At 38.1% G+C, this 20,494-nt stretch overlaps 1 protein-coding gene across 3 annotated transcripts in view; it reads right to left on the bottom strand.

The window, feature by feature from the left end:
* Positions 1-19,177, bottom strand: part of LOC128700001 (acid phosphatase type 7) — a 77,593-nt gene extending 58,416 nt beyond the window's left edge. The window contains exons 1-6 of one of the 3 annotated variants that reach the window (XM_053792883.2): positions 19,034-19,177; positions 10,524-10,681; positions 5,401-5,595; positions 3,468-3,600; positions 2,409-2,484; positions 1,443-1,540 (exon numbers count right to left, since the gene is read on the bottom strand). In XM_053792883.2, the coding sequence (XP_053648858.2) occupies positions 1,443-1,540; positions 2,409-2,484; positions 3,468-3,600; positions 5,401-5,595; positions 10,524-10,659 (638 nt within the window). In that variant the 5' untranslated portion in view covers positions 10,660-10,681; positions 19,034-19,177. Of the gene's footprint in view, positions 1-1,442; positions 1,541-2,408; positions 2,485-3,467; positions 3,601-5,400; positions 5,596-10,523; positions 10,682-18,453; positions 18,522-18,959 lie in introns of those variants that run through there. The other 2 variants (XM_053792884.2, XM_053792882.2) reach the window with 2 other exon arrangements.
* Positions 19,178-20,494: the final 1,317 nt, after the last annotated feature.

Here is a 20,494-nt window from a genome sequence, read left to right as displayed (position 1 = left end):
GTTACTTTTTGCTGATGATACTGTGCTTATGGGAGATTCTAAAGAAAAATTGCAAAGGTTAGTGGATGAGTTTGGGAATGTGTGTAAAGGTAGAAAGTTGAAAGTGAACATAGAAAAGAGTAAGGTGATGAGGGTATCAAATGATTTAGATAAGAAAAATTGGATATCAAATTGGGGAGGAGGAGTATGGAAGAAGTGAATGTTTTCAGATACTTGGGAGTTGACGTGTCGGCGGATGGATTTATGAAGGATGAGGTTAATTATAGAATTGATGAGGGAAAAAAGGTGAGTGGTGCGTTGAGGTATATGTGGAGTCAAAAAACGTTATCTATGGAGGCAAAGAAGGGAATGTATGAAAGTATAGTAGTACCAACACTCTTATATGGGTGTGAAGCTTGGGTGGTAAATGCAGCAGTGAGGAGACGGTTGGAGGCAGTGGAGATGTCCTGTTTAAGGGCAATGTGTGGTGTAAATATTATGCAGAAAATTCGGAGTGTGGAAATTAGGAAAAGGTGTGGAGTTAATAAAAGTATTAGTCAGAGGGCAGAAGAGGGGTTGTTGAGGTGGTTTGGTCATTTAGAGAGAATGGATCAAAGTAGAATGACATGGAAAGCATATAAATCTATAGGGGAAGGAAGGCGGGGTAGGGGTCGTCCTCGAAAGGGTTGGAGAGAGGGGGTAAAGGAGGTTTCGTGGGCGAGGGGCTTGGACTTCCAGCAAGCGTGCGTGAGTGTGTTAGATAGGAGTGAATGGAGACGAATGGTACTTGGGACCTGACGATCTGTTGGAGTGTGAGCAGGGTAATATTTAGTGAAGGGATTCAGGGAAACCAGTTATTTTCATATAGTCGGACTTGAGTCCTGGAAATGGGAAGTACAGTGCCTGCACTTTAAAGGAGGGGTTTGGGATATTGGCAGTTTGGAGGGATATGTTGTATATCTTTATATGTATATGCTTCTAAACTGTTGTATTCTGAGCACCTCTGCAAAAACAGTGATAATGTGTGAGTGTGGTGAAAGAGTTGAATGATGATGAAAGGATTTTCTTTTTGGGGATTTTCTTTCTTTTTTGGGTCACCCTGCCTCGGTGGGAGACAGCCGACTTGTTGAAAAAAAAAAAAAAATGTCCAAAATACTAAAAATGATGTGCAAAGAAAAATGCGATCATAATGAGTTTTTTAACGAACTGGCCATATCCCACCAAGGCAGGGTGGCCTAAAAAGAAAAATGAAAGTTTCATTTTTTTTAAATTTAGTACTTTATACAGGAGACAGGGTTAAAGCAGTGTTATCTGGCATTATTGAAAACCTTTCCCACTCCCCTCCATCAGCACTGGATATCTAATACTGATAACCACTAATTTGATATTGGCAATTATTAGTTTAAAACAATGATGGGTTTATATACTAAGAGTCAAAGTTATGAAAGAAATTGGAGACTTACTACTTTTGTTCGTGATTACCCGGGCAGGTCATATATGGAACATAGGCAGCAATTGGTTGAATCTGTCGCATGAACTCATCACCAACACGAGCATTGTCCTAATTAAAAATAAAACAATGTATTACTATTAAAGAGTTAGGATAACTTTCTGAATATTCATTATTGCATACAGAACAGTTTACATCATATACAGTCACAATGCTTTATTTGTAAACCTAGATTAGCTTGCTGCAAGATTAGAAAATTTTTGAGTAAATACAGTAGCACCAATAGTTTTGTAATGCCTCTATTATGCTATTTTAGGTAAATCTAAATTTTTTAATTCACCTTTTCAGTCACTCTCTGCATTACTGAATTATAATAAAGTTTTTAAGAAATTGGCTAGCCAAAGATACTCGTTTAGGAAAATTGTGCAGGAGATATATATGGCGTGATCGTTCTTTCAGTGTAAGAAGTTGTTCACTTGTTATTCTCACACTTTGTAGCACTATGTGCCGATATTTTACAAACAGATACTGGCAATCACAAACTGGAATAAGTTCTGACTTGTTTGCTCTTGTGGTAATCAAGTCAAAATGTAGTCTGCAATCTTAAAAGTTATAACTACTCACTGAATCTTCAAAACTTTCAGATATATAAAAAAATAAAACAGAAAATGATGTATTAAAGTAATATTGTGCAGTATCTATTAACTGTCTTGCCTCTGGGAAGACAGTGATGGAGTGAGTGATGATGAAGTGTTCCTTCCTTTTTTCTTCATTATTGGTAGTGAAGAAAAAATTCTTTAGAGGGGAAAAGGGCTCTATATACCAAGGAATTGGAGCCACCTCGCTGTTTCCTTGAACCCAACTTAATTGCCTCCTATTCCCCAGGCACTAGCTGACTTCTAAGGGATTAGTACTTTGTCGTAAGCATAAAGAAAATTACTGGAGAAACACAAAGACTGACTGATATGTAGATACTAACTGAGTCCATGTCATAAGCGAAGTCTCCAACATGAATTATAGCATCATACATTCCCTTCTGTGTCTCCTCCTGCAGCCTGAAATAGTCAATGAGAATACACTAAGAACAGACAACAACATCAAGGTACTAAGATGTCTTACAGAAGACACTGTCATTACATCATCTATATTTACAAGGATTACAATTAAGGCAAAGACGTTATCTAAGTTAATTTTTTTTAGATATAATGAACATATATAGTGATTCTCCATGGGGAAGTGGAGAAGAATCCCTCCTCTGTAAGTCATGCATGTTGTAAGAGGCAAGTGAAATGCCAGGAGCAAGGGAAGATTCTGGCAACTTGTAACAAATTACTGTAAAGCTATATATTTTGGGGCTTGAGTTATGCTAGTTTTGAGGTACGATACATCTGGAACAGATTAATGTCGTAACTCGAGGGACCACTGTACAGGCATACCTCACTAATACTACAGGGGGTCAGGCGGTATTCACTTTACGACAGTGGTCGTAAAGTGAATATTGCCTTCCAGTGAATTGCAGCTTTTTTTTCATTTGCCAGGGCATATAAAAGCCTAAAAAGATCTTTATACTTAAATTTATTTGTGCACAAAAGCAATAGGCCTCGAAAAATAATTATTATGATAAAAAGAAGTGCTAAACCTACAAGGGTCATACAGCACTCAAAAAACAATGCAAAAGTAAAAATAATGAAAAATTGTCAAAAACCATCTTAAGAGCACGGCAAGTGCCAAAAATAATAAACATGAACATAACTGAAAAGTGCCGTATTAGCGAGGCACTCTAGAGCAAGCGCCGTATTAATGAGGTATGCCTGTAATCCTCATTTCATTCAAAACTACAATAATTAACAAAATAATTTCAATATTACCAAATCACAAACCGAAGTACAATTTGCCTTACAAAAACTGTTCCTTATGAAACAAAGCTTGGATTACTATTCCACTAAACATCTTTTGCAGTTTTCCCATTGTTTGCCAGAAATTCCTAGCATTTCATGTCACATTAAATGTTAAATAACATACTACAGTACATACTTACCTAGAGAGAGACTGTGCATTGACAGCTCCCATGTCCCCATACATGGCAACAGAAACGGGCCAGTCAGTTCCATTTTTCCAAGTCTTGAAGAAAAAAATCTCAGACCAGCCAAGAGGACTTCCACAATGGTAAACTGTTGAAAATAAAACTAATAATGAACTGTCCGAAATGCACTGCATACCAGTATCTTTCTTTCGTGCCTAACAATGTTGTATTATACGTAAACTACATTGTTTTTGTACCGCATGAAAAGAAATAGAAGATTGAACATGATTTTGTATGCTCAAACAAAGTAAAATAATTAAATATATATAAAGTAACAAGAACATTTTGAACCCTGAAAGCTGCTTTTCTACATCAGGGGCACTTGGGGTCAACCTGGAATCATACCATAAGTATCCAAAAACAGAAGCAACTCTTGAGCAGATAGAATCTAGATGGGTAACTCCATCAGACAAGAACCCAAGAAATATGTGCCAGCAACTGTACGCAAGAGAATTTCTACACTCTACCCGGAGTAAAGTTCATACTTGAACACTTTACTGTGTTGGTAATGACATCCTGGGAGGTGAGTAGACCATGCTGTTACATGCGTACACAAGCACCAGAACATACAACAACAGGCAAGCACATGAGTATAGTTAATGTACATATACTAGAGGGGTTGGATTCAAGTATAAGTATGTACAGTAATTAAATACAGTACCAAAGATGGTGCTCCATCTCTGTTATATAACTGATCAAAAAAATTATGAATTTCCAATACATTAATCTTCTACTTCACTGTGATGGGATTAGAAACTTTTATCAGTTTTTCTGTATCCTATTACAACAGTAATTTCTTGTAAGGCTCTTCTATATAGTGTAATTTTTATGTAAATGTGATTGAAAAAGCACATTAAAAGGCATTCATAGAACAGGCTACTCAATTTTCAATGTACTTTTTCAATTACATTTACTAAAAAATCACACTATATAGAGGAGCTTTATACGAGAACTGACTGTATAATCTCTCATGTGGTTATGTCTCATTTTTCCTTCAATCAGCCAGTAAGGCATATTAAATGCCCTTACCCTTTCTTTGTAGCTCATATATTTTTTTAGTTCTGGAAAGACAACTACTGATTGAGTGAGGAAGACTATTTTTTCTTCATTGGGTCACCCTTCCTTGGAGGGAAATGGTCAGTGTAGTAAATCATATACAATATATTCCATTATGGGTATCATGGTGCCCATCACAGGAACATATTTTTCATAATTTTTCAAACAGATAATATAACACATGTACCATATCTTAACCATCATAGACATCTAGAATTTTATACAATATACGAGTCCTGTACTTATCAAAGTTATCTTGCCAAGGATGAGAAATATCGCCTGAACACATGTCACTTATCAAAGTTATCTTGCCAAGGATGAGAAATATCGCCTGAACACATGTCCACATTAAAAGTGTTCCCACCTAAAATGAGCTATGTGAGTGAGCTTTTGTGAACTCGCTTTTTCTTGCTCACTGATTAGATTATGGTCTCCACACTATTGTTTTTATGCCTACATAACAAAAATAAAATGCTACTGTATTGGTTTTGTGTAATGTTTATCAATCAGTGTTTGTGACACCAATATGTATGTGCATGCATGTGTATGTGTGTAAATTAACATTTTTACTTAATTATATAAAAAAAAGCAGAGCATAAATACAAAAAAAAAAATGCAATTTTTATCAAAAAGCTGAGGAAAAAGAGTCAAAATTCAATAGGTTTTGCCTGACATAAGAGGTACTTGTATGACTGAAAAATTTGCTCCAAGAGCAAGGTCTTAGGGTTTTCAGTTGCTATTTAAAATTACTATGGGACTGACTGTACATAACTCAAAATGCCAAGTGTTGCAGCATAATACAGTGCAGTACATGTATTATACATTAACATACAGTATGTAGTATTTGGCTGCAAGGTCTTCAGAGTCACTCTATGTATCCACATCTGCCGGTGTTCATCGCCTCCATCAGTAAATTCCTTCCTGCTGCCCAATGTAGAGTTGCTCAAATCTGTTGTCCCAAATTCGACTACTGATGAAGGCGTTTCATTTACTGTTAACCAGGTGATCACCATGTCTAGGTTGGATTCTGAAATAAAATTTAAATATAGTTAACATATGCCTACAGTAGGTGTCATAAATATGCACACACACTAACAGATCATACAGAAAATGAGACCACTTACAATAACCCATTAAATATATAATACTGAAATATGTATGTGTTCCTCACCTCAACTAGCATTCTGTAGGATTACCTTTCCTCTTGATGCACTCCTTATATCACCTAGGCACTGATAAGGTTAACTTATGAAGGACAGAAAAATCATTACCCTCTGTACCTGCTTAATGGCACTCAAAATTTTGGGGTTAGATGACATGTCCATGCCACAAAGCTTACGCTTAATAAGTTTTTAACCCTTTGACTGTTTCGGTCATATCTATACATGTACGTCTTACGAGCCACCGTTTTTGACATATATATACTCATAAATTCTAGCGGCTTCAAATCAAGCAGGAGAAAGCTGGTAGGCCCACATGTGAGAGAATGGGTCTATGTGGTCAGTGTGCACCATATAAAAAAATCCTGCTACACACAGTGCATAATGAGAAAAAAAACTCAGACCGTTTTTTTTTAATTAAAATGCCGACTTTGTGGTCTATTTTCATCTAGTATTTATGGTTGTATTCTCGTTTTCTTGGTCTCATAGAATGGAAAATACATTATAGAAATAGAGGTGATTTTGATTGGTTGTACTATGAAAAGAACCTTGAAATGAAGCTCAAAGTAGGGGAAATGTTTGATTTTTGCCAATGTTCAAAAGTAAACAAATGATGTCATTTTCCAATAAATGTCCAAGTAGCCATTCTAATATGCAGTCATGAATGGGTTGACAATATTTATACAATTATTACAATATTGCAGTAGTCTGCATAATAGTAAATCTATTTTTTGTTTGAATAAAAATTCAAAATAGAAAGCAAGAGTAATATCAGAGGGGCCTGGAGACGTGACTGATAAACAAAGAAAATGTTATTTTAGAGCCAGGAATGTCTGCATTGTTCATTCTAGACCCTATTTTGAAATTGTCATATTTTTTAATTTTCGTGAAATTGGCCAAATTGCAAATTTCTGACCACATTATTGGGTAGTTGAAATCAGTAAATGGGCAGAGTCTTGTACTCAATCGATAGAAAAAATGGAGTTCTAAAGAAATAGCTATGAGTTTGGTCAACTGGAACAATGGAATTAGCCGAAAATAGGGTTCAAAGTGGGCGAAATCTCCAATTCATTAACCCTTTCAGGGTCGACAGGCCCTCTCAGAGACTTGTTCTCAGGGTCAGCCAAATTTAAAAAAAAAAAAAAAAATTTTTTTATGAAAAGACAGAGAATCTTTTCCCGATCATAATGACACCAAAAGTATGAAATTTGATGAAAAACTTGCGGAATTATGCTCTCGCGAAGTTAGTGGTCTCGACGATGTTTACGCATCGGCGATTTTGCCCACTTTGAGCCCTATTTCGGCCAATTCCAGTGTACTTGTCGACAAAAATCATAACTATTTCGCTAGAACTCCATTTTTTTCTATCGAATGAGTACAAGAAACCACCCATTTACCGATTTCAACTATCCAATACAGCGGTCAGAATTTAGCAATTTTGCCAATTTCACACAAATCTCAAAAGATCCCAATTTCCAAATAGGGTCCAGAATAAACAAGAAAGACATTCTTGGCACTAAAATAACGAGTTCTCTGTTCATTAGTCACATTCCCATGCCCCTCTTACATTCTTTTGCTTTCCACTTTGAATTTTTATTCTTACAAAAAAACAGAAGATTTACTTTTATGCAGACTACTGCATTGGTGTAGAAATGGTATAAATAATATCAGCGCACTTGTGAAAGAATATTAGACTCACCAGTTGATGTGTATTGGATGCATAGCATGATTTGTTTACTTTTGAACTTTGGTAAAAATCAAACATTTCTGCTACTTTGAGCTCAATTTCAAGTTACTTTTCTTTGTAAAACCAGTCAAAATCATCTCAAGTTCTGTAATATATCTTCCATTCTATAAAATGAGACCAGGAAAGCTAGAATACAACAATAAATACCATATGAAAATACAGTGCAAAGCCACTGTTTTAATCCAAAAACACGGTCAAAGTTTTTTTTTCTCATTACGCACTGTGTGTTGCAGGATTTTTTTTATACCACGCACACTGACCACATAGACCCATTCTTTCATATGTAGGCCTACCAGCTTTCTCTCACTAGATTTGAGGGCGTTACAATTTAGGCGTACTAGTGCATCAAAAACCCTTGCAAGCCGTACTAGTACGGCTGAAACCCTGAAAGGGTGAATATCGCCTAGGTCGCTAACTTCATGAAAGCTTAATTCTGTCAGTTTTCCATCAAATTTTGTTCTTTTGGTGTCATTACAATCGGAAAAAGATTCTCTATCATTTCATAAGAAAAAAATAATTTTTTTTTTTTTTTGGGGGGAAATTTTGCAACACCAGGAGACACCTCAGGATTTGGGGGTTGCAACAGTCAAGGGGTAACATTCTCTGTCGAATTTAAGTCCTGTGAGTTTACAGTCCAGTCATTAAAGTACGGAAAAAAATCAAAATAATTTAGTTAATTCTTTGTGTTTTTGGCACTTACTTTATCTATCATTCAAATAGTATCCTTATGGACATGTATATTTATGATGTCTACTGTACACTGTACCATATTTCTACTTGTAATCATTCCCTTAATTCTTGTAACATTAATTCTGCCATACACTATACTCAGTATACTCAATAGTCTTACTTTCTTATAATTCTTATACACACTTTTGTCCCCTTTTACTTAAAATAGCCTAAAGGAAATATGCATGCTCTCTTCAAAACTTTACAAACCTTTTCTTCTTTCACTCATATAGTATGTAAATGCACTAAGTTATTTTTTTATTAACACATTGGCCATTTCCCACCAAGGTAGGATGGCCCAAAAAAGAAACTTTCACCATCATTCACTCCATCACTCTTGCCAGAGGTGTGCTTACACTACAGTTATAAAACTGCAACATTAACACCCCTCCTTCAGAGTGCAGGTCCCCTCAAGGAAGGATCCTTGATATTGGTGAGGGGCTCTTGATGTATGGAACTGGATCTCTGCTCCAGTTCCCTAAATTAAGCCTGAATACCTTCCACATCCCCCCACAGGCACTGCATAATCCTACGGGTTTAGTGCTCCCCCTGATTATAATATCAAAGTGCAGGCACTGTACTTCCCATCTCCAGGACTCAAGTCCAGCCTGCCAGTTTCCCTGAATCCCTTCATAAATATTACCCTGCTCACACTCCAACAACACATCATGTCCTAAAAACCATTTGTCTCCATTCGCTCCTATCTAACACGCTCATGCATGCTTGCTGGAAGTCCAAGCCCCTTGCTCACAAAACCTTCTCTACCCCCTCCAACCTTTCCTAGGCTGACTTCTACCCTGCCTTCCCTCCACTACATATTTATATACTCAGTCATTATATTCTGTTCCATCCTCTCTACATGTCCAAACTACCTCAACAGCCCCTCCTCAGCCCTCTGGATAATGGTTTTGGTAATCCCGCACCTCCTAATTTCCAAACTACAAATTCTCTGTATTATATTCACACCACAAATTGCCCTCAGACATGACATCTCCACTGCCTCCAGTCTTCCCCTTGTTGCAATATTCACCACCCATGCTTTGCAACCATATAAGTGTGTTGGTATAACTATACTCTCATACATTCCCCTCTTCGCTTCCATGGACAAAGTTCTTTGTCTCCACAGGCTCCTCAGCACACCACTCGCCTTTTTCCCCTTGTCACTTCTGTGAGTCACCTCATCTTTCATAGGCCCATCTGGTGAAACGTCCACTCCTAAATATCTGAATACATTCACCTCCTCCATACTCTCTCCCTCCAATCTGATATCCAATCTTTCGTTACCTAATTTTTTTGTTATCCTCATCACCTTACTCTTTCCTATATTCACTTTTAATTTTCTTCTTTTACATACCCCATGAAACTCATCCATCAACCTCTGCAGCTTCTCTTCAGAAACTCCCAAAAGCAGTGTCATCAGCAAAGAGCCACTGTGACAACTCCCACTTTATGTTAGATTCTTTATCTTTTAACTCCACACCTCTTGCCAACACCCAAGCATTCACTTCTCTTATAACCCCATCTATAAATATATTGAACAACCATGGTGACATCACACATCCTTGTCTAAAGCCTACTTTTACTGGGAAATAATCTCCCTCTCTCCTACATACTCTAACCTGAGCCTCACTATCCTCATAAAAACTTTTCACTGCTTTCAATAACCTACTTCCTATTCCATACATTGGTATTCTAAAATTATATTGCCACCTTCTTTAAGCATTTCAAGTTTTAATCCCATCCATTCCTGCTACCTTACCCCCTTTCAACCTTCCCACTACCTTACTACTAGTATACACCTCTAGCTTCCACTTCCTCCTCCTAGTTGATCTATCTTATTCTACCCTGCCCCATGCATGGAATTACAGCTACCCTTTCATCCTCTACATTTAAAACCTCAAAATATTCTCTCTATCTTCTTAATATCTCTATCACCCCATCTAGAATAGATATCCTTAATTGCCCTACTGATATCTATGTATGCATGCATACGTATGTGTTTGCATTTGCATGTGTGTATACACATACACATATACTGCACATGCACGCATATACTCATGCACACACATTAGTTACTGGTCTCAGAAAATGAAAATGGTCATAGTGCACACTCATCCTTAGACTTAGTTTTAGGGTATTATGAACTAAGACAAAAGAAGTACAATTGACTGCATACAATGCAAGCCTATGATGTACAAAAGAGAGTTTGCACTTGACACTGCTTCAGTGCATATCATCACATAAGGTTTGTATCATAATTTGAAAGGAATGAAATCAGATTTGCAGGCAATCTAAAGTGAGTAATAAAAACTTTCTTACCTCCTATGGAAATATGAACCTGCTGAGGTTGAAAGTCCTCTGTTGCAAGGTTATCAATTTCAATAACAATGGGAACAGCTGCTGATGCACAACTGATCAGCATTGGAATTGCCAAAATGACTCCAGACACTTTCATCTTTCCTAATACTGTAGGAAACCTGGAGAAAACAAAGTATTGATTTTGAAATATGTAGTGTATTGTACTTAATGCCAAGGATAAAAATGCTGCAGCAAATATCTGTCATCTGCCTGGATATCTATGTAAGTACTACTGTGCTACAAAAATATAGCAGGCACTCATTTTTTCTCTATGTATATTTTAAAGAAATTTCTCCCTCCATGTTTTTCTGATTTTTTCTGGAAACATCAAAGACAGATCCATTGTCAGTACTGACATCCAAATAAAAATTAAACTGCCATATGATCAACAGAAAAATTTCCCTTTGCATCTAAAATAAAAATTAATAGTACTGTATCACTAAATACTATATATAAATCATAGTACCATTGAAATTTGCAGCAGGACATTTGCAGTACTGTACAGGAAGGTCCTGCTTATATTGCAGGTTAGGTTCTAAGCTACCACTGTAAAGCAAAAATCTCTGTAAAGTGAAACAGTTTTTTTCACCTTCAAATGCACATAAAAGTCTGGTAACATGTTTACACTATCATATATTAAGTGAGCAATAGAGCCAGGCCTAAAAAATGCATATACATGCACAGTACACACACATTACCTACTTTAAAATATTTTTGTCCTTAGCCTTTAGCGAGTGGTGAATATATTTACTGTAGGAAGTCTGACTAAATAAAGAATTGGTATAAATGAAAACTGCTGTATTAGCAAAATGCTGTAAAGCAGGGACCACCTGTACTACACAGTACAGTAGCAAGAACTCGCAACTAACTTCAGTACAGGTGTCCTTTGTTTTATGATGTTACCTGGAGAGAGTTCTGGGGGTCAACACCCCCGCGGCCCGGTCTGTGACCAGGCCTCCTGGTGGATCAGAGCCTGATCAACCAGGCTGTTGCTGCTGGCTGCACGCAAACCAACGTACGAGCCACAGCCCGGCTGATCAGGAACCGACTTTAGGTGCTTGTCCAGTGCCAGCTTGAAGACTGCCAGGGGTCTGTTGGTAATCCCCCTTATGTATGCTGGGAGGCAGTTGAACAGTCTCAGGCCCCTGACACTTATTGTATGGTCTCTTAACGTGCTAGTGACACCCCTGCTTTTCATTGGGGGGATGTTGCATCGTCTGCCAAGTCTTTTGCTTTCGTAGTGAGTGATTTTCGTGTGCAAGTTCGGTACTAGTCCCTCTAGGATTTTCCAGGTGTATATAATCATGTATCTCTCCTGCCTGCATTCCAGGGAATACAGGTTTAGGAACCTCAAGCGCTCCCGGTAATTGAGGTGTTTTATCTCCGTTATGCGCGCCGTGAAGGTTCTCTGTACATTTTCTAGGTCAGCAATTTCACCTGCCTTGAAAGGTGCTGTTAGTGTGCAGCAATATTCCAGCCTAGATAGAACAAGTGACCTGAAGAGTGTCATCATGGGCTTGGCCTCCCTAGTTTTGAAGGTTCTCATTATCCATCCTGTCATTTTTCTAGCAGATGCGATTGATACAATGTTATGGTCCTTGAAGGTGAGATCCTCCGACATGATCACTCCCAGGACTTTGACGTTGGTGTTTCTCTCTATTTTGTGGCCAGAATTTGTTTTGTACTCTGATGAAGATTTAATTTCCTCGTGTTTACCATATCTGAGTAATTGAAATTTCTCATCATTGAACTTCATATTGTTTTCTGCAGCCCACTGAAAGATTTGGTTGATGTCCGCCTGGAGCCTTGCAGTGTCTGCAATGGAAGACACTGTCATGCAGATTCGGGTGTCATCTGCAAAGGAAGACACGGTGCTGTGGCTGACATCCTTGTCTATGTCGGATATGAGGATGAGGAACAAGATGGGAGCGAGTACTGTGCCTTGTGGAACAGAGCTTTTCACCGTAGCTGCCTCGGACTTTACTCTGTTGACGACTACTCTCTGTGTTCTGTTAGTGAGGAAATTATAGATCCATCGACCGACTTTTCCTGTTATTCCTTTAGCACGCATTGTGTGCGCTATTACGCCATGGTCACACTTGTCGAAGGCTTTTGCAAAGTCTGTATATATTACATCTGCATTCTTTTTGTCTTCTAGTGCATTTAGGACCTTGTCGTAGTGATCCAATAGTTGAGACAGACAGGAGCGACCTGTTCTAAACCCATGTTGCCCTGGGTTGTGTAACTGATGGGTTTCTAGATGGGTAGTGATCTTGCTTCTTAGGACCCTTTCAAAGATTTTTATGATATGGGATGTTAGTGCTATTGGTCTGTAGTTCTTTGCTGTTGCTTTACTGCCCCCTTTGTGGAGTGGGGCTATGTCTGTTGTTTTTAGTAACTGTGGGACGACCCCCGTGTCCATGCTCCCTCTCCATAGGATGGAAAAGGCTCGTGATAGGGGCTTCTTGCAGTTCTTGATGAACACAGAGTTCCATGAGTCTGGCCCTGGGGCAGAGTGCATGGGCATGTCATTTATCGCCTGTTCGAAGTCATTTGGCGTCAGGATAACATCGGATAGGCTTGTGTTAATCAAATTTTGTGGCTCTCTCATAAAAAAATAATTTTGATCTTCGACTCTCAGTCTGGTTAGCGGCTTGCTAAAAACTGAGTCATATTGGGACTTGAGTAGCTCACTCATTTCCTTGCTGTCATCTGTGTAGGACCCATCTTGTTTAAGTAGGGGCCCAATACTGGACGTTGTTCTCGATTTTGATTTGGCATAGGAGAAGAAATACTTTGGGTTTCTTTCGATTTCATTTATGGCTTTTAGTTCTTCCCGCAATTCCTGACTCCTATAAGATTCCTTTAGCTTAAGTTCGATGCTTGCTATTTCTCTGACCAGTGTCTCCCTATGCATTTCAGATATATTGACCTCTTTTAGCCGCTCTGTTATTCTTTTCCGTCGCCTGTAAAGGGAGCGCCTGTCTCTTTCTATTTTACATCTACTCCTCCTTTTTCTTAGAGGAATAAGCCTTGTGCATACATCGAGTGCCACCAAGTTAATCTGTTCTAGGCATAAGTTGGGGTCTGTGTTGCTTAGTATATCTTCCCAGCTTATATCGGTTAGGACTTGGTTTACTTGGTCCCACTTTATGTTTTTGTTGTTGAAGTTGAATTTAGTGAATGCTCCCTCATGACTAGTCTCATTATGTCGGTCTGGGGCTCCACGCATACATGTCTGAACCTCAATTACAGTGACCCCCGGTTAACGATTTTAATCCGTGCAAGAGGGATAATTGTTATGCGAAATAATCGTTATGCGAATGAATTTTCCCCATAAGAAATAATGGAAATAAAATTAATCCGTGCAAGACGCCCAAAAGTATGAAAAAAATTTTTTTTTACCACATGAAATGTTAATTTTAATACACACAAACTGAAAAAGGCATGCACAATTACATGACACTTACTTTTATTGAAGATCTGGTGATGATTGATGGGATGGGAGGAGGGGAGAGCATTATCTTCTTACTGTTTAGAAGGGGAATCCCCTTCCATTACGACTTGAGGTAGCAAGTCCTTTTCCGGGGTTACTTCCCTTCTTCTTTTAATGCCACTAGGACCAGCTTGAGAGTCACTGGACCTCTGTCGCACAACAAATCTGTCCATAGAGCTCTGTACCTCCCGTTCCTTTACGATTTGTCTAAAATGGGCCACAACATTGTCATTGAAATAGTCACCAGCACGGCTTGCAACAGCTGTGTCAGGGTGATTTTCATCTATAAAGGTTTGCAGTTCAACCCACTGTGCACACATTTCCTTAATCTTTGAAGTAGGCACAATGGATTCCACAACTGGCATAGGCTTCTCAGGGTTAGCCCCAAACCCTTCAAAATCTTTCTTAATTTCCATACTAATTCTCACCCTTTTTACCACAGGGTTGGCACTAGAAGCTTTCTTGGGGCCCATGGTCACTTATTTTCCAGAAACAGCACCGAAAACACTGTAATAATACGAAATATTCCGAGTGTATGCTTGGATGTTACCGCGGAGGCTGGCTGGTAAACAATGGGACGGCCGGCACATGTGAGGCTGGCTGAGGGCACATTGGACGCGTCTCGGACGAAAATCGGTAAGCGGGTTTTTAATCGGTATGCGCGGCAAAAATTTTGCGATAAAAGTAATCGGTATGCGGAAAAATCGCTATGTGTGATCTGAGTATATTGTTTTTGATATGGTGACATTTCTTATCAGATCATCATTGTTAGTGAAGATGAGGTCTAGTGTATTCTCCAGTCTAGTAGGCTCTATTATTTGCTGGTTTAAATTGAATTTTGTGCAGAGATTTAAAAGCTCGTGTGAGTGTGAGTTTTCATCAGAGCTGCCTCCTGGTGTTATTACTGCAGCAATATTATTTGCTATATTCCTCCATTTTAGGTGCCTTAAGTTGAAATCCCCCAGGAGCAAGATGTTGGGTGCAGGAGCTGGAAGATTTTCCAGACAGTGGTCAATTTTTAACAGCTGTTCCTGGAATTGCTGGGATGTTGCATCCGGAGGCTTGTAGACTACCACAATGACTAGGTTTTGGTTCTCGACCTTTAATGCTAAAACTTCCACTACATCATTTGAGGCATTAAGCAGTTCTGTGCAAACAAGTGACTGCAATGTACAGGCCAACCCCCCCCTTTTGCCTGTTCACTCTGTCACATCTGTATAGGTTGTAACCTGGGATCCATATTTCGTTGTCCAAGTGATCCTTTATGTGGGTCTCAGTGAAAGCCGCGAACATTGCCTTTGCCTCTGCAAGCAGTCCACGGATGAAAGGTATTTTGTTGTTTGTTGTTGGCTTTAGACCCTGTATATTTGCAAAGAAGAATGTCATCGGACTGGTGGTATTGTTGGTACTGGGGGGGGATTTTTTTTCCGGCATTAGTATCTGTATCTGTTGGTTTGGAGTGGAGGCCATCGACTGTGGTTCCACTCCAGGAATGACTGGATTTGGTGTACGATTTCTGCCATTTCCTGCCAGCTTTTTTTCCTTCCTGGCACTAAAAAACCTCTCCCTCTTGAGTGGCTGTGGCTACCCAGGTTTTCCCATGGCCTGGATGTTTTGTATCTTTTTGTCCCCTTTAGATGGTGTGCCTGGCAATTTAAGTTATAGCACAGATAGATACATAGGTAGATACACAGGTAGATACATTCCAGGGCTATACCAGCTCTACTAAGCATTAATCAGGTCACTGATATTTAATTCTGCATAATAAGACTTCAAAACACTTTGTAAACTGTATCACTGTATATGGCATATGTACATTGCATAATTAGAATTATGTACTAATAAATTCAAAATCACATAATAGAAGTTCATCTGTATGAATTTAACTAGCCTATCAACTAAATTTTAAACTACTGTACAACCAAAACTAATACACACACTTCAGATTTTATTATTATCATGGGAAGTGCTGAACCCATGATTACCTATTTCTGATACCCTACTTGTAGCTACAGACACAATTTATGCTCATGGTCCATCAAACTACAATTGGGCTATTGGTCATCCTCTGTCATTCTTGTTGTGGGAAATGGTTCTTGCATGCCTATACATTGACCACACTAGACTCAAATATGATCATCCTATGGAGGAGGTGAGCAAGGAATATCAGACTGCCTTGACAATCTAACATCTCTGAACCAACTACCCTATTCGTCAGAGAACATGCCAATTTTTATTTCAGATACCCTCTCCAATGCCCAGACTTGCTTGCTTTGAATGCCATCCTCTCTTAAAATTCCATCTTTTCTGCATCAACTCTTTGATTTCCTAACTGACACTGTATTGCTTCATGGACTGTAACCACTTTGTCAACCAGTAATCTTCCCTCAACACTTCCACCTCTCTTTATCCCCTTATGATCCTTATAACACTTTCCATAAATATAATAATAAGTTCCTGGTATTCTGAGTAAAGTGTATATTTTTTAGTTTACAATGGCTAAAGACAGAGTGAAATTAAACTAGAGGTATGCCTACAAAATTGCTACAAATTATATCCAAACTATTTTGCCTCAAATTTAAGGAACTGGAACCAAAATCAATATTGTACCATAGGTGGTGATCATTATTTTGCATTACACATAATGTGCAACTAAGTACTACCTTCCATACAGCTCTAAAAATCTGGAATGAGTAACAATCATGGCAAGGCCAGTAATATTACAGAGTAATTTAATACTGAAGTTGAACTGTGCCTAATAAATGAAATTGCAGAAAGGGATAAAGGTAATTTCTTGTATATTAACATACAAGCAGCTTCTGTATAGTTTATATAGTAACCTTAAAAATTTAAATATAATATTTTTTCATTATCTGTAGTAAGTAAAGCCTCCATTTAATGGAGTAATAAGGGGAAAAGCAAGTGGGGTGATAATGGTGATCGTGGAGTGAAATGTGGTTGTTTTGTGATCAATGAAGAATTCTGTAGCCAATGGACTTTGTCCATTATTTCTGAATCAGTTGATTCAGCCAATTTTATTATATATATATATACAAAATCTGTTAAACTGCAATCCATCAAATAAGGTTTTACAGTATTATTTATGGAACACAGATAGGAAGGATACAAACAAAGGAGACCTACAGTGGAAATAAATCGCCTGTTATGCTATCATAGACTAAATCTTGATCATTTGTCACCACAGTATGCTTAAAATAATTATATATATGTGATATAATCTTTGTTGAAATTTAAACTATATAGTTAAGCTAAATATAACTTATCTTTGCCTTAGATTTGGCTAGGTTACCCTGGATTAGGTTTCTTAAAGTTAGACCCTAGGTTGTTGCCTTCATTTTGGCACTAACATAGGTTACCCTAGGTTAGGTTAACTTAGGTTACTGTTCGTTAGAGTACTCTTGGTTTGGCCACCCTAGGTTAGGCCATTGAGCTGAAAAAAAAAACTATATTAAAATGTTTACAAGAAGAAAGTTGATACAACTGTCGCTTTGCTTTTCGGTTTTCAAGCATGTTTCTGTTGGCTCATACAGACAGTGTGTTCCACTGTTCTTGTGGCACCTGAAAAATGAGTTTTATACAAAAAAAAAGTTTGTATAACTTAAGAGGGAATATGCAGTTTCAAAATTTCTTTATAAATAATGGTGGGAAAATAGAAGAAATTAAAATGAGGGGGTAATAAGTACTACAACCATTAGAAACTCAAATATAAATTATATATATATATATATATATATATATATATATATATATATATTTATATATTTATATATATATATATATATATATATATATTATATATGGAACACCTAAAGAATAGCATATTTCTGTTTCTTTAACAAAAAAAAAATTGCCAGTAGTTAATTAAGTTGACTTTTGGGTTATCTCAGGTCAAAAACCACAATTTACCACCAATATATGTCAATAAGAACTGTGTTTATTACAAATACTGTATTAATGTATTGGTATAGTAAAATTACAATATCATGGGTTATGAGCATGACTAATGCTTGACTTATCATGACGTGTGCAGGATAAAATTTTTATGCATGTGTATAGAACAGGAGAGAGGCGGGGCCCAGAGCTGTGACTCAACCTCTGCAATCACAACTAGGTGAGTACACACACACCAGGCAATACACAATATTTTTATTAAAATTATTTTTATTATTGTAGTAGAGTAAGTAGTAGTATGTACAATCATGAAGGAGCACTAAACCCATAAGAGTCATACTGTGAATGAGGGATGGAAAACGATCACATTTGTTCCCAGGAAAGCGAGAAACTCGCCATAAGTCACAACACTAAAGTTAAAATATATATATATATATATATATAATATCAATGTTATTCACTACAAAGAGCATTATTAATTACCTCATATTAAACGATATAATGAAGGCAGCAGATTATTATTATTATAATCAAGGGGAAGCGCTAAACCCGGAGGATTATACAGCGCCTGGGGGGGGATGTGGAAGGCATTCAGGCTTAATTCGGGGAACTGGACCCCTCAAGGAAGGTTCCTTGATGTTGGTGAGGGGGGGGGGGGGTTCCCCGAATTAAGCCTGAATGCCTTCCAATCCCCCCCCCCCTGGGCGCATCCTCTGGTTTAGCGCTTGATTATAATAATAATAATCGGGGAACTGGAGCACAGATCCAATTCCCTAAATCAAGAGCCCCTCACCAACATCAAGGAACCTTCCTTGAGGGGTGAAGGCAGCAGAGCCTCTGATTCTGTAGAATGTCACTCGCTCGGGTTTAGCGCTTCCTCGTCAATGTAATAATTAAAATCCCCCTCATGAGGTTCCTATAAGTCGCTGAGGGCTCTTGATCCAAGGAATTTGACATATCCCTCCCTTGGTATGATTAAACCTGATTACCTTCCATTCCTCCAGGCGTTATATGACCCCCAACGTGTTTAGCGCTTTCCCTCAATACAATAAAAGTGACTCACTGTGGTGTGGCACCCTGACACTCCCTGTGGCACTCTGCTACTAACAATAATATCAATGTAGACTATTTGATCATATATATAAAACTGTGGCGTCCCGGTCGTCATGGTAATGGTCAGATAACGATTAAAAAACTTGTAATAAAAATATAAACTGGAGTTATATTTAAGTTTTGTGTATTTATAACAAATTTTCAATTTCTCGACGAGAATAAATTTTATAATAGATTTGTTTGATTATAAAGTTACTGTGTGAGGTGTAAGGATGTGCTATGTAAATTTAGCTCTTGTTGCAACATTATAAAATGTTTAGGTAACATCCTGGATGTTGCTGAAGGACTCTTGATCCAAGAAACGAGATCATTCTTCATCCCTTAAAAACCTGAATGTCTTCCATTCCTCAGACGATGTATGACCACATTAAGAGTCATACAGCGTCTGTATAATTTACGTCTGTACATTGACGTAGTAAGTTTTTTGTTAATGAAACAAAAGTTTACCTCACAGCGCACCCCTCCCGGTGAGGGGCTCTTGATCCAAGAAATTTTGGATTAATCCTAACTATTTAACATTCCTTAAGGTCTGTCTGGCCCCAATGGAAATAAGTCACTGGCTTTTTTTGAGTTACCCTAGATAATTCACGCTGTATGAAAATTGACCTTATATGTACCTGTGCCTATATAAACTTAAGGGTTTAGCATTTCCCCCAATATAAAAATGTACCTAGGTTACTGTTATTGGTCCCCTCAGGGAAGGTTCCTTGATGTTGGTGAGGGGCTCTTGATTTAGGGAATTGGATCTGTGCTCCAGTTCCCCGAATTAAGCCTGAATGCCTTCCACATCCCTCCCCCCGGGCGCTGTATAATCCTATGGGTTTAGCGCTTCCCCCTTGATTATAATAATAATAATCCCCGAATTAAGCCTGAATGCCTTCCATATCCCCCCATGCGCTGTATAATCCTACGGGTTTAGCGCTTCCCCTTACTATAATAATAATACTGTTATTGGTATTTCATTGGTAGGACTTTCCACGCCTTATATCTGATAATTGCTCTTGTTCACCTAGCAGCAAACAGGTATGTGTTGAGTCACATCCTGGGCAGCAGCTGGAAGGAAACCATTAGAAATAATCCATATTACTCAACTTTTCTCGAAGGTAAGCTGTCCAATATACAAAAACAGTTAGAAATACAAATAGCTAGAGCTTCATTTAAGGAGGTTATTAATAGAATATTCAAGAGGTTGTAGTAGAATTGCAGTAAATCAACCATTCAAATCATTATGAAGCTGTGTGTAGTCTGTGGTCAGTCAAACAAACGGGCTTCCACTTGGGTAAATTGTCATTTTTGTGGAAATTGGTGTCACGCCCCTTGTGCAGCTATCCAAGAACTAGCTACAAGCAGTGTTAAAACAGGGAAGTGTTTTTGGGTATGCCCAAATGAGATAAATCTGTGGACTAAAATC

The sequence above is a fragment of the Cherax quadricarinatus genome, chromosome 64 (assembly GCF_038502225.1).
Source record: "Cherax quadricarinatus isolate ZL_2023a chromosome 64, ASM3850222v1, whole genome shotgun sequence".
NCBI lineage: Eukaryota > Metazoa > Arthropoda > Malacostraca > Decapoda > Parastacidae > Cherax > Cherax quadricarinatus.
Note: the sequence above shows the minus strand (reverse complement) of the source record. Positions and strands in the feature narration are given on the sequence as shown.